The sequence below is a fragment of the Canis aureus genome, chromosome 1 (genome assembly GCF_053574225.1).
Source record: "Canis aureus isolate CA01 chromosome 1, VMU_Caureus_v.1.0, whole genome shotgun sequence".
NCBI lineage: Eukaryota > Metazoa > Chordata > Mammalia > Carnivora > Canidae > Canis > Canis aureus.
The window spans coordinates 109621274-109635784 of record NC_135611.1 but is presented as its reverse complement, the minus strand read 5'-3'; the positions used below and the strand labels follow the sequence as shown (position 1 = coordinate 109635784).

Genomic DNA, 14511 nt, shown 5'->3' with positions numbered 1-14511 from the left:
TGTTTGTCATAGACTGAGGTTACAGAAGTAAAGAAGGGGTGGCCCTTACCCACATAGAACTTATGTTCTTGTCGGGGAAACCACTCGATACTCACACTTTTTTAAAAAAGGTTTTTATTTGGAAATAATCACAAATCTATAGAAAATTGCAAAAATTAAAATAATACAAAGGAGTATCCTGTACAGATAATGCTTGTTAATATTTAACCTCATTTGCGTTCTTCCTCTCCATACATACACATGTTCTTTTTTTTCTGGACCAGTCACATACATCATCTTACACCCTGCCCAATTACTTCAGTGTGTATTTCATAAGAGTAGGGCTATTTGCTCACATGTTGGTTATTAACTTCCTAAATTTACATTAATAAAATACTTCTATCTAGTACTCCATTCAAAGTAGGGTGTGCACTACTTCTCCACCCCACCCCCATAATAGAATCTTGCTCATTTTTTGTTTATCTGATGTTTTCTTGTTAACAAGTTAAGGTAATGCATTCTAGGCCATCACACTGGTATCCCCTTGGGGGTACCATATCTGGAGGACCACAGTGTCCTTCTGTCCCTCTTTGGTGGTGATAATTTCCAAAGTGTTAACTCCTTTTCTCTAGTGTATTATTAGTGGGTAGTGGGTTTTTTGTTCCTCTTCCCTTTGAACTAATAAGTAGCATATGAAGAGACACCTCAATTCCATGCAAATATCTTGATCTCATAAAAATCTCCCCCCTAATCTTATCATTGAGCAATGATTCTTTTCTGATCCAGTAGTATGAACTCAAGTTCCTGTTTCTTGCAGTGGGATATAATTCATTCCTGTATTTAATTATCCTGGTGCTCAAACTGCCAGATTTGTCCAGTGGGAGCCCCTACAAGCTGGCTCCTGTGTCTTTGTGAGGTGCCATATCATTTTTTTCCAAGCACTTTTTTCCTTTCCTGCATTACAGGATGTTCCAGGCTCATCTTGTACCAACTCTGCTCTAGCCCTGGAATCAGCTGCTTGTCCAGGGTGCCCTCAGACCCTTGTTCTAGCACTTAGCACACCACTTGCTTATACATCTTCCTCCATTAGATGTATTGTACCTCCTGAGGGCACATAGATGTCAATCTTACTCTTATATCTTCACTCAGCATAAGGCCTGGCACATTTGATGCTTACTCTTAAGTATTTGTTGAATAATAAAATTGGTTTTTGCTGTATTCAGTGATTATAATTAGATTCCAAAATTACAATGCTGATGGATTTTCTTTTTCTCCCCTCCATCTAGGAAGAAATGTTTACTATTTGGCGATGAGACGTGGTGAAAACTGACCTCGTACTGGTATACAGACACTATGGGACCTGACACCTTAGCTGCGTGGGCAGCTGGCCCCCACTGATGATGTGGGGAAACCATCAGGTCCACTGGAAAACACTAATCTGATCTTGGAAGTGGCTGATTGTGGCAGGATGTGTCGACGATGATGATGGCAAGAAAGCAAGATGTCCGCATTCCCACCTACAACATCAGTGTGGTGGGATTGTCTGGGACCGAGAAGGAGAAGGGCCAGTGCGGCATTGGGAAGTCTTGTCTGTGCAACCGCTTCGTGCGCCCGAGTGCTGATGAGTTTCACTTGGACCATACCTCTGTCCTTAGCACCAGTGACTTTGGTGGGCGAGTGGTCAATAATGACCACTTTCTCTACTGGGGAGAAGTTAGCCGTTCCCTGGAGGATTGTGTGGAATGTAAGATGCACATTGTGGAGCAGACTGAGTTCATTGATGATCAGACTTTTCAACCTCATCGAAGCACGGCCCTGCAGCCCTATATTAAGAGAGCTGCTGCAACCAAGCTCGCATCAGCTGAAAAACTCATGTACTTTTGCACTGACCAGCTGGGGCTGGAGCAGGACTTTGAGCAGAAACAAATGCCAGATGGAAAGCTGCTGATTGATGGTTTTCTTCTTGGTATTGACGTTAGCAGGGGCATGAATAGGAACTTTGATGACCAGCTTAAGTTTGTGTCCAATCTCTACAATCAGCTTGCAAAAACAAAAAAGCCCATAGTGGTGGTCCTGACTAAGTGTGATGAGGGTGTCGAGCGGTACATTAGAGATGCACATACTTTTGCCTTAAGCAAAAAGAACCTCCAGGTTGTGGAGACCTCAGCAAGATCCAATGTAAATGTGGACTTGGCTTTCAGCACCTTAGTGCAACTCATTGATAAAAGTCGGGGAAAGACAAAAATCATTCCTTATTTTGAGGCTCTCAAGCAGCAGAGTCAGCAGATAGCTACAGCAAAAGACAAATATGAGTGGCTGGTGAGTCGCATCGTGAAGAACCACAATGAGAACTGGCTGAGTGTCAGCCGAAAGATGCAGGCCTCTCCTGAGTACCAGGACTACGTCTATCTGGAAGGGACTCAGAAAGCCAAGAAGCTCTTTCTCCAGCACATCCACCGCCTGAAGCATGAGCACATTGAGCGCAGGAGAAAGCTGTACCTGGCAGCCCTTCCGTTAGCTTTTGAAGCTCTTATACCCAATCTAGATGAAATAGACCACCTAAGCTGCATAAAAACCAAAAAGCTCTTGGAGACCAAGCCAGAATTCCTGAAGTGGTTTGTTGTGCTCGAAGAAACACCATGGGATGCCACCAGCCACATTGACAACATGGAGAATGAACGGATTCCCTTTGACTTGATGGATACAGTTCCTGCTGAGCAGCTATACGAGGCCCACTTAGAGAAGCTGCGGAATGAGAGGAAAAGAGCTGAGATGAGAAGGGCATTTAAAGAAAACCTGGAGACCTCTCCCTTCATAACTCCTGGAAAGCCTTGGGAAGAGGCCCGTAGTTTTATTATGAATGAAGATTTCTACCAGTGGCTAGAAGAATCTGTATACATGGATATTTATGGCAAACACCAAAAGCAAATCATAGACAAAGCAAAGGAAGAGTTTCAGGAGCTGCTTTTGGAATATTCAGAATTGTTTTATGAGCTGGAGCTGGATGCTAAGCCCAGCAAGGAGAAGATGGGTGTCATTCAAGATGTTCTGGGGGAGGAACAGCGATTTAAAGCATTACAGAAGCTCCAAGCGGAGCGTGATGCTCTTATCCTGAAACACATTCATTTTGTGTATCACCCAACAAAGGAGACATGCCCTAGCTGCCCAGCTTGTGTGGATGCTAAGATTGAGCACTTGATTAGTTCTCGGTTTATCCGGCCATCTGACCGGAATCAGAAAAATTCACTCTCTGACCCCAACATTGATAGGATCAACTTGGTTATCTTGGGCAAAGATGGCCTCGCACGTGAGTTGGCTAATGAGATTCGAGCTCTCTGTACAAATGATGACAAGTATGTGATAGATGGTAAAATGTATGAGCTTTCCCTGAGGCCAATAGAAGGGAATGTCAGGCTTCCTGTGAACTCCTTCCAAACACCAACGTTTCAGCCCCATGGCTGTCTCTGCCTTTACAATTCAAAGGAATCTCTATCCTATGTGGTAGAGAGTATAGAGAAGAGTAGAGAGTCCACACTTGGCAGGCGAGATAATCATTTAGTCCATCTTCCCCTGACGTTAATCTTGGTTAACAAGAGAGGAGATACCAGTGGAGAGACTCTGCATAGCTTAATACAGCAAGGTCAGCAGATTGCCAGCAAACTGCAGTGTGTCTTTCTTGACCCTGCCTCTGCTGGCATCGGTTATGGACGCAACATTAATGAAAAGCAAATCAGTCAAGTTTTGAAAGGACTCCTGGACTCCAAGCGTAACTTAAACCTGGTCAGTTCTACTGCGAGCATCAAAGATCTGGCTGATGTTGACCTGCGAATTGTCATGTGTCTAATGTGTGGAGATCCTTTCAGTGCAGATGACATACTCTTTCCTGTCCTTCAGTCCCAAACCTGTAAGTCTTCCCATTGTGGAAGCAACAACTCTGTTTTACTTGAACTACCAATCGGACTCCACAAGAAGCGCATTGAACTGTCTATTCTTTCGTACCATTCCTCATTTAGTATCAGAAAAAGCCGGTTGGTCCATGGGTACATTGTTTTTTATTCAGCCAAACGTAAGGCCTCCTTGGCTATGTTACGTGCCTTTCTTTGTGAAGTGCAAGATATTATCCCCATTCAGCTGGTTGCACTCACTGACGGCGCTATAGATGTCCTGGACAATGACTTAAGTCGGGAACAGCTGAGTGAGGGGGAGGAGATTGCTCAAGAGATTGATGGAAGATTCACAAGCATCCCCTGTAGCCAACCCCAGCATAAACTTGAGATCTTCCACCCATTTTTTAAAGATGTGGTGGATAAAAAGAACATAATTGAGGCTACTCATATGTACGATAATGCTGCCGAGGCCTGTAGCACCACGGAAGAAGTGTTTAATTCCCCCCGAGCGGGCTCTCCACTCTGCAACTCAAACCTGCAGGATTCAGAAGAGGATATCGAGCCCCCTTCTTACAGCTTGTTTCGAGAAGACACATCACTGCCCTCTCTGTCCAAAGACCATTCTAAGCTCTCTATGGAACTGGAGGGAAATGATGGGCTGTCTTTCATCATGAGCAATTTTGAGAGTAAACTGAACAACAAAGTACCTCCACCAGTCAAACCAAAGCCTCCTGTCCAATTTGATATTACAAAGGGGGATCTGTCTTATTTAGACCAAGGCCATAGAGATGGACAGAGGAAGTCTGTGTCTTCTAGCACCTGGCTACCTCCGGATGGGTTCGATCCTTCTGATTACGCTGAACCCATGGATGCTGTGGTAAAGCCAAGGAATGAAGAAGAAAACATATACTCAGTGCCCCACGACAGCACCCAAGGCAAAATCATTACCATTCGGAATATCAACAAAGCCCAGTCCAACGGCAGTGGCAATGGCTCTGACAGTGAAATGGACACCAGCTCTCTGGAGCGAGGCCGCAAGGTCTCCATCGTGAGCAAGCCAGTGCTGTACAGGACAAGATGCAGCCGGCTAGGGAGGTTTGCCAGTTACAGAACCAGCTTCAGTGTGGGGAGTGATGATGAGCTGGGGCCCATCCGGAAAAAAGAGGAGGATCAGGCATCTCAAGGTTATAAAGGGGACAATGCTGTCATTCCCTATGAGACAGATGAAGATCCAAGGAGGAGGAATATTCTTCGCAGTCTAAGGAGGAACACTAAGGTAAGAAGCCAGTTTAGGAATGAGTCAGAGCAGTGGCTCGCAGTTTCTCGGTGAGAGCTGATTGATGATGATGATTTTCAAGGACAGCTTATTCTGGTAAAAAAGAAATTGATCTGTGTGTGTATTTATTCTCTGACTTAGCATAAAGTAAGGAGTGTCTCAGATTGCTGCTACTAGCAGCTTACAGGTAGTAAGGACCCTGGATAGACAGCCGGGTTTGAATTGTCTTTGTCTAAAACAATAGTTAGGTAATTACCAAAATGAGCAGATCGTGTAGAACTTGTCGGTATCTGACAAGTTGCCAAGCCAGTGACTATATGCTTGTTCTTCCTTTACGTAAACACCAGAATCTAAAATTGCATGTCAGTCTCTGACTGCTAAACAAACATTTCATCTATACAGCTTGTAAAAGCTCCTGCTTCCCCACACTTCTCCTCACTGACCTTCCCTTTACTTCCCCTTATTTTGTTTTTTAAAGATTTTATTCATTTATTTATTTGAGAGTGAGAGAGCACTCATTCACACAAGCTGGGGAGAGGGGTGGACAGAGGGAGAGGAAGAAGCAGACTCCCTACTGAGCAGGGAGCCCAACATGGGCTTGATTCTGGGATCATGACCTGAGCCAAAGGGAGATGCCTAACCCACTGAGCCACCCAGGCACCCTAAGTTGCTGCATTTTAGATTAGGAAAAATTGAATAATTATTTTATTTGCACACACAAATCAGTGAAGGGACTTAAGTACATAAATGAAAAGTAAGAACCTTGCCACTGCGAGCTATACACTTGTCCCACTAAAAATAAAACAAAATAAAATATACTTGTTCCCTGTTTGTAAAATTGGAGTGCCCTCCAACTGCATTATTTTAAGTGAAATGCTGCTCTTGTCAGTGAGGGCTTCAGATTTGATTTAGGGACCGAAGAGGGATAGGGAGAAAGTAAACCTCATGTATTATGAATGTCAGGCCTGCCATCAGATGTAGGGGAAACGGTCCCAAATGCAACAGCAGATTAAACATCTTTATCTTGTGTAGAATTGCAGTGTACAGAGTAGAGTGCCCTGTCCCCTTGGGCTTAGGTTTTGAGATAGAACAGGAATTTCTCAACTCCCCCACCCCCACCCCCACGAGTAGAAGGAAATATTCTGTTTTTCAGAGAAAGACATCTTGGCGAGACCTGACAACAGAACTGCGTTATATGCTAGCCCACAACCAGCCTTGTGATACACAGAATGATTTCTCTGCATTGAAAGCTTTTCCTTTGCTCCCAACCATGAAACAGCAGTGAACAAAGTGACTTGTCTGAAAATGTTTCAGGGAACTTAAGAAGAAAGCTTGCCAAAAGCTTGTGTTATTACAAGACATACCAAATCAGAAGGATCTGGAGTCCAAGCTGTTTTAAGAGTTGACAATTTATTGTAAAATATCACCTGGAGGCTAGTTCTGCAGCTCTTACTGCTTAAGAGGGCCCTTGGAGATGGAAGAACATGGCCCTCACAAGGAAAATGTATTCATTTTGCATTCCCTGATAACATACAGAGTGCTCCCCAATCACCGTTGGCTGAAGCTTCCAGAATTTTTTACCTGTGTAGTTTCAGAAAGGCCAGGGCAGTATCGTTGTGTGTTCTGTTTCCCTCCCACTCTGAATTGAATGTTAGTAAATATCATAGGCATTTGATTTTCTCTTGTTTTGTTTTTCCACTTGGATTCCTTCATCTGCCTTCAATATTTTGTTCTGGAAGGGTTAGTAATGGGCAGACCCATAGAAAACTGTTCTTAGGAAGTCAGAAAGTAGCCTCACCTGGCTCCTAGTATTTCCTCAAAGCTCTCCTGTTTAACGATACTGGAATCCAAACATTTTGAACATTTTGACTTTCTTCTCTTCCTCCTCCACCTCTGATGAAGACTGTTACCAGAATAGCTTATCTAAATGCTGACAGTCTTAATTTGTGGGGGTGTTCACACACCTGGGAATTAGGAAGGTGGTATAATAGCACATTGAATTATAACTAATTTTCTGGCTTCTAGCTACATTTTTAATACTTGTTGAAGACAGTGCTTTTAAAACACATTCCCAAACAAGCCATGCTTTAAAGAACACACAAGGTAGGCTCAGCAGAACACAGCTGGTGTCCATGTTTTTAAGGAGACACTTCCTAACTTAGAACTTCCTTACACTGGGTTGCTGGGTCAGCATGCAAGAAGTGATCAACTTCCTGTCTGTTAGTTATGTGGGCCACACCTCTGCAAGTCAAATAAAAATGATCTCTGGCCCAAGAGCAATAGCGTGCCAGAAGTAAGTCAGTAGTATCCTTTGGAAAGTGTGAGTAAAAGGTGAAACTGTCTTCCTGCCTTGGAAAATGGTGCTTTAAAATGAATGTAGCTGTTTTATCATCCTAGTGCAGAGATAAGCAGATCCTTTTATTCTCTTCTCTGTTGAGGCAAACCTCCTATTAAAATTGCTGCCTTAAGAAAGCAGACTGACACTTGTTTTACTGGAAAAGCAAGATACCATGGGGCAGAGAATGCCAAGCCAACCTCTATGTGGGGGATTTGGCCTTTGATTTTTATTGGCATGACAAAGCAATACAGTATTTATTTGAAGTGAGGGGGGAGCCAGTTGGTAATGGAAAACACAGTGCCTCCTGCATGCCAGATACCACTGGGGAAATGGCACAGATCCTTGCCCAGACCATAGCTCCTAGTTGAGGCAGCAAGGCCTGCACAGCTGCTGAAAATAGTTGGTCCGCCCAGGGGGCGCTGTGTCTGGGCAGAATGGAAATCCCATGCCATGGGCACTTAAGGTAGTGTAGTGTGTGGCATGATTAGCAGCTCAGGTTCTGGGAATGGGCGAGGGTGAGGGGCGCTTAAAGTCAAATCCCAACTCCTCTGCTCCCTCACTGGGACTGGGGGCACATGATTCACTTCAAAGAGTAAGTAGGACTGAAGAAGTGGCCGAGGGAAGGAAAAATGTGTATGTCATATTGAAGGAGAGGAGAGTGCTGGCCTGGTCTAGCTGAGGGCTTGGGGGATCAACATTGTCCCTCCCTTTTGTGTAAGTTTTTAACTATGTATATTACTTAGCTGCTCTCAGTACTTACCCTAGCAACAGCCCTAACAACGACAACAAAAGCTATGCTCTGGGTACCAGTGTGATGTGGAGAAAGAGAAATTGCCCGTCTCCCTGGGCTGATTTGCTAGATTAGCTCTTTACTGTAAAATTGGAGCTGGAGTGAGGGAATCGCTTTCATTTCTGTTAATGAAAGTGCAGACTGTAAAGCTTACTGTCAGTCTGGGTCCTTTTCCCAGCTGAACCATTTAGCAACCCACCCTCATAGTGGGAGCCTTCCGCACTCAACTGAATGAAATTGAAAATCTACGATTGCACTTCAGTGGGGCCCATGAATAGATGCTTTGTCTGTAAAGAGTTGGTGTTGCACATGGTCTCTGTCTTTCAGTACCATGCGTTTGCAAAGATGAGATCAGGACCGGCAGGGTCTTATTTTAAAACCAAAAAAACAAGCTGGGGAGTCTTGCTCCACAAAATGTGCCTTTTGGGCAAACTCGAGTTGCTGAATTTAGTGTGTTTGACCATGGATTTAAAGAGAAGACATTATTGGCTATTCACCCATCTATCTGATGTGCTCTTATCTTTGTGTTAAAAAAAAAAAAGACAAAACAGAATGATAAAGAAAATCTTTCACTCACTGTAGCTACCACATGACAAGACAACCTATTGAAAAGCAAACCAATTCAATCACGCATTGTTTGGTCTATAAGGCACCAAGTAACCAGTTTGACAGTTTGTGTCCCCCCCTAGTGAATTGGCTTATTTCATTGGATTCAGTGAATCGGCTGGTTGTTGTGGCTTTGTGTGGACACAGCTCTCATTTTGTGAGGCCTAGAACGGAGTTAAAGTTTCTAGTGTGAATAAAAACCAGCTGGGGAATTGGACTGCTAGCTCCCTAGGGAGAGATGTTGCATTTTGACAGACAAGCTGAATGGTATGAAATATGAGCTCTTTGTAATCTGCTCAGGAAAGACTCTCAGTGTGTGCTTCAGAAAAGGCTAGTCCTACTCAGTGAGCTATAAGGCCAGATAAATACCGTGGCCTTAAAAATGGGGCAGGGGTGCCTACTTGACCTTGGATTTTCTGATTCCTGAAATAATTGTATGTATGTATGTATTTATTTATTTATCTACCTATTTATTTATTTATTTAAAATATTTTATTTATTTATTCTTGAGAGACACACAGAGAGAGAGGCAGAGACACAGGCAGAGGGAAAAGCAGGCTCCATGCAGGGAGCCCGATGCAGGACTGGATCCCGGGACTCCAGGATCACGCGCTGGGCCAAAAGCAGGCACTAAACCGCTGAGCCACTCAGGGATCCCCCGATTGTTATCTTTTAAAAAGAAGTCCTTTTGCTCCAAAAGCATATGCTCATTCATCCATTTTTGGAAAGAAACGTTCTTTGCACGGGTATGGGCATTTAGAGCATTTGTGCACCTACCTGGCTTTGTGCTGAGTACCGTGTGTGTGTGTGTGTGTGTGTGTGTGTGTGTGTTTGTTTATCTAGTTTACCACCGTAGGGATGATGGATTTTAGAGGTTTTATTTATTTATTTGACAGAGCGAGCACAAGCAGGGGGAGGAGCAGAAGGGGAGAGGGAGAAGCAGGCTCCCCTCTGAGCAGGGAGCCCAACAAGGGACTTGATCCCAGGACTTTGAGATCATGACATGAGCCAAAGGGAGATGGTTAATGGACTGAGCCCCCCAGGTGCCCCAGGATGATGGATTTTAAACATGTGTTGACATCCATTTTGGATACTGCCAGAGGGGAGGTGCAGAGTACTAAGGCATTGTAGAGCAAGGAGTTTTAACTTCAGCCAGGATAGCTGGGAAAGGTCCCCAAGGAAATAGTATTTGAATAGAGACTTACAGGGTGAGGAGGACAAAGGCAGTGAAGATGGAGGTTTTGTGGGGAGAGCTCTTGAGAAAACAGTATGGAACCTGGAGCATGAGGGAAGAAAAAACTTGAAAGAAATCTAGAGGAGCTACTGCAGAGAGTGAGGTCTGCGAATACCATGGGAAGGGCCTTGTACTTCCCTAAATGTACTGAATACTTACTACTTGCCAGGTATAGTACCATGCATTGTCCTGTTGCCACTGCCCACGTTAGTTACTAAATGGAGGAGTGGAGATTTTTTAATCTGCTCTTCTGATTTCGACTTCTAGTGGGCTTTTAAAGTCCAGCCTGCAAGAAAGATGGTAATATTCAATAGCCAGGGACACATTTGGACCACTCAATCAATCTAGTTAATTTGTTTTACAGACAAAGGACTGTGATTATTATCTTTAAAAAAATCCATTTCCCCCAGTACCCCCTAAGAATAGCCTGGTGCTGTTTGTTTCTGGCTTCAGAGTCTAGTTGAGTAAAGGACAAAAAAGGCATGGAGACACTGAAATAGCAACTGGAACTTTGAGAAATTGTTTTGAACTGGTGTCACGCATTTTCTCAGTTTATTTAAAGCCCAAAGAGCTGCTGTAGTGTGTTTTTGGTGACAAAAATAGACTATCTTTAACTATGGGCCCTAGCTTATAGCACACCTGTTCTTAAAAAAAGAAAAAAAATTACAATAGGCAACCCATATCTATTTTTCAAAGAGCAGAGAATTGCTCTGATCATCATTGAACCAACTTGTTCTCATCCACCACCTAGTGCTACTGAAATATCTTGCTAGGGACCCAAATTATTTCAGTCAGAGTGAAGAATCACCTCCGCTTCCATAGAAAAAGGTCTTCTGAATGCATTTTTATTCAGTATTTGAGAGGAGGCAAGCAGATAAAAACTGACCTATAACTCTGGGAAATCCAAATCCAGTGAGTGAGTGTTGGATCACGCAGGACGTTTGTAAAAAACTTTCCTAGAACTAGTGGACCCTCCTTTCTAGCTAGCCCCCATGTTCATTTTGAGATAGTGGCAGAGATTGACCCAGATTTGCCAGGCTTCATACCTTTCAAGAGCAAAAAGCTGTGGTCTTACTTTATTTGGGGCCTGTGAGGAGATGACATATCTTTCTTTTCCCATATCATGGCAGAGGATTAGGGATGCTGGGAAGGCCAAGACTTTATGCTATTTCCTGTTCAATCCCTAAATAAAGATGCTCCAGGATGACCCAGTCATAATACATATACTGACTGCCAGTGTAAAGGAGACCGAGTCTAATAAGCATTTGTGCTTTCATAGACTTTGACAGTGAGAACAAGTCCACTCAGGTTTTCTCTTAAACTTGGGCTTAAATTTTTTTTCAGAGCCAGAAGGGGAGCACCAATTAACCAAGAATACATTTGGGGCATGAATGAAGAACTTGATTGAAAAGGTTGTTTTGAAGCTCTGTTGGAAATTATGAGACAATCGTTGCTAATCAGAGAGCTGTAATGTTGAATATAGAATGCAAGAAGGTGCTTTGGGAGAAACCTATAGTAATGTACTGTATGGATCTTTTGGTTTTCCTAAAAATCCTACCAGTTATATTTAGTCCAGGGTCTCCCACTACACAATATGACGAACCGTGTGTGTGTGTGTGTGTGTGTGTGTGTGTGACTGACTCTCTGGGGCGCTGCTAAGAATTACTCTAGAGAGAGAGAATTGTCCTCATTCAGAGGACACTGTTCCTGTTCTAGACTATATTCAGTATATGACATTCGTCCTTTTGGGGGAGATAGGAGAGGAATCCAATAGCCTGAGTTCTGTTTATTTCCTTTATTAGATGGGTTACCATGCATTTAAAAGATTGTGTTAGGACAGCCCGGTGGCTTAGCGGTTTAGCACTGCCTTCGGCCCAGGGTGTGGTCCTGGAGGCCTGGGATCGAGTCCCACATTAGGCTCCCTGCATGGAGTGGAGCCTGCTTCTCCCCCTGCCCGTGTCTCTGCTTCTCTCTCTCTCTCTCTCTCTCTCTTTCTCTCTTTCATGAATAAATAAAATATTTTTAATAAATAAAAGACTGTGCTAGGTGGTACAACTGTAGTGATCATATTTTCTAACTCTAAAATCTGGATAAGTAATTTTATATGTATTAAGGGTATTTTATAGAGACCAGGAGAGGATATTTTAAGGTTGTCAGCCCAGGGTCACCAAATAAGTACCTGCTCTTCCCACAAAAGATAAAATGTTCTTCATCTGGAAAGAATAGCTGACCTCTCCATTGAAGCTGTGGGAGACTCTTTTTCTTTGTGGCTCAGTTATTACCCATCTCTAGATTGGCTTTGTTTGCTAGGGATGTATCTCTTCGCTTACAAGTTAGAGTGTAAGTTTGTTGAGGGTGAGAGATGACTTTGGTTGCAATATTGGTTCTGCTGCTAGTTTGCTATTTGAGTTTGGACATAATTCGTTAAAAAAAAATGCTAAAAAAAATGCTAAGATGCTTGTTCTCTAGGAACTGAGTCCAATAATAACATAGTTGTATGTGTAATAAATAACTATTCTTTATTCATGGCCACGAAGTGATATAAGGAATTGATCACCTCAGCTGTTTTTTTAAAAGGGAGTCTGGGATGGTCCTGTCAGTATGAATGGTCCTCCTGAGCCTCACCTCCTCACATCTTCCCAAGAGCAGCACTATGTTAGGAGAAGAAAAAGCCTCTGCACATACAGAGATAGTCCTCATCTCAGCTAAACTTGAAAGAATATAAAGAAGTATTGGCCCTCTGCATTGCTGAAAATTGTTTTTGTTCAGGAAATTTATTGAGTGTCTGCTACATGCCAGGCCTTAGAACCCAATCATCTTGCAGCCTGATGAAAAGGGTCCTGCTCTGGGATGCTTCTCATTCTTTGGCTGGCATTCTAACCTTTTTCTTGCCCCTGGACTTGGAGGGGCCATGGACTGGGCTTACCACCCCACAGGCAGGTAACAGGTGTTTTTCCAGTCCACCGAAGTTGGGAGTTTCCCTTGATGCTCTCTTTTCCTTGTTTCAAAAGCCAAGGGGCCAGCGGCAAATTCCAGTCACCTTTTCTTTACAGTGACACACTGGTGTAAACTTTGGTTCATTTCTTTGTTTCCTTTGCCACCTGTTATTATCAAAACTAAGAATCAGGCATGTTTTTAAGGAAATTGAAGTAAGGAACAATGGATTATGGTATTCATTCAAAGAATATATCTATCCAAAGGACAAAATGAAGGTGGTTCAAACTGACCCAGTGCTTTGTTTCTGTTATGGCATTTCATCATAGAGTTCACAGTGCTTGCTTCGGCAGCACATATACATTATAGAGTTCACATAGGGAAAAGAGGCCCTTTAGTGTTCACAGATCACTAGTGTCTGGATCCTGGCTCTCCCAGTGCTAGGTGTGAATCTCTCTGAGCCTGTTTTCTCACCTTGAAATGGTGCTAGCTAATAACCGTTACCTAGAAGGTGGTTGTGAGGTTTCAGATAATTGTGCAGAGCACCTAGCAGTGTCCTGCACATGACCACTACTAATTAATCACTGTTTTCCATTTTTAACCCAGTAAGACTCTAAACTTAGAGCCACAGATGTGTGGATTATTCTCAGGGTTTGGTTTCCTCTGGCTAGATGCCTTTTTCAATTCAGCCTGCTATGTGAGTGCCCTCAAAAGAAGATTGATGTTGGGGTGGTGTTACTTTCTCCTCTCCAAGGGCCTGCTGCTCTGAGTGCCCCAGGGACTCCATAATGAGCGACCCATGTCTGACCGGAGACTGAGACAGCTGGCAGGCCACTCACCAGAGTGGCTTTTCCATCTGACATGTGCCTAGTAACCCTTCAGGTGCCTGAGGTGTTGCTTGTTATATCAGCAATCTGGCCCACTTCTTGGCATGCACCACAAAGTCTGATTTCCTTACTAGCAAAGTTTAGTATTAGTTGTGCAAGAATGCCTATCCCAATTTTGTGACACTCTACAGACCAATGAGTTACTTATTGGGAGGTGTTTTGACATTAGGTAACCCAGAGTTTGTTTAAATCTGAGAGAGAGAATCCATGTCATTTAGCAAGGGAGATTGATGCTATTGCCACAGTTTACTTTCATTCCCACATCTTGCAAGTTGAAGCACTGAACTAGATCTTGGATTCTTTGGGGTGAAAGGGATAAGGGCAGTTGTCTAATTTAGCCTTCCATCAAGTGACAGAAACTCCTTGACAATGGCTATGGCGGATAGTTTGCTGTCTCCGCTTTGAATATTTACAGAGCAGTCTCTTCCTTTTTAAACAGCTGGGGATTTTTTTTTTTTTCCTCTTTATATTGGCCGAAATTGTCGGTGTTCTCCTCATCTCTCCCAACATAACCCTTTGGAACCATATAAAATAATCTTTCTTTCCGTGAGATAGTCCTATAGCAATTTGAATTAATTGT

The 14511-nt window shown here is 43.3% G+C and overlaps 1 protein-coding gene across 4 annotated transcripts in view; it reads left to right on the top strand.

The window, feature by feature from the left end:
- The window catches only part of ARHGAP35 (Rho GTPase activating protein 35), a 129622-nt gene that overhangs the window by 46220 nt on the left and 68891 nt on the right, over nt 1-14511 (top strand). For 3 of the 4 annotated variants that reach the window (XR_013352035.1, XM_077847535.1, XM_077847538.1), the window contains exon 2: nt 1266-5142. Coding sequence is in view for 3 of the 4 variants with exons in the window: in XM_077847535.1 (XP_077703661.1) it covers nt 1459-5142 (3684 nt within the window). In the remaining variant the exon portion in view is untranslated. Of the gene's footprint in view, nt 1-1265; nt 5143-6295; nt 6918-14511 lie in introns of those variants that run through there. The other variant, XM_077847552.1, reaches the window with a different exon arrangement.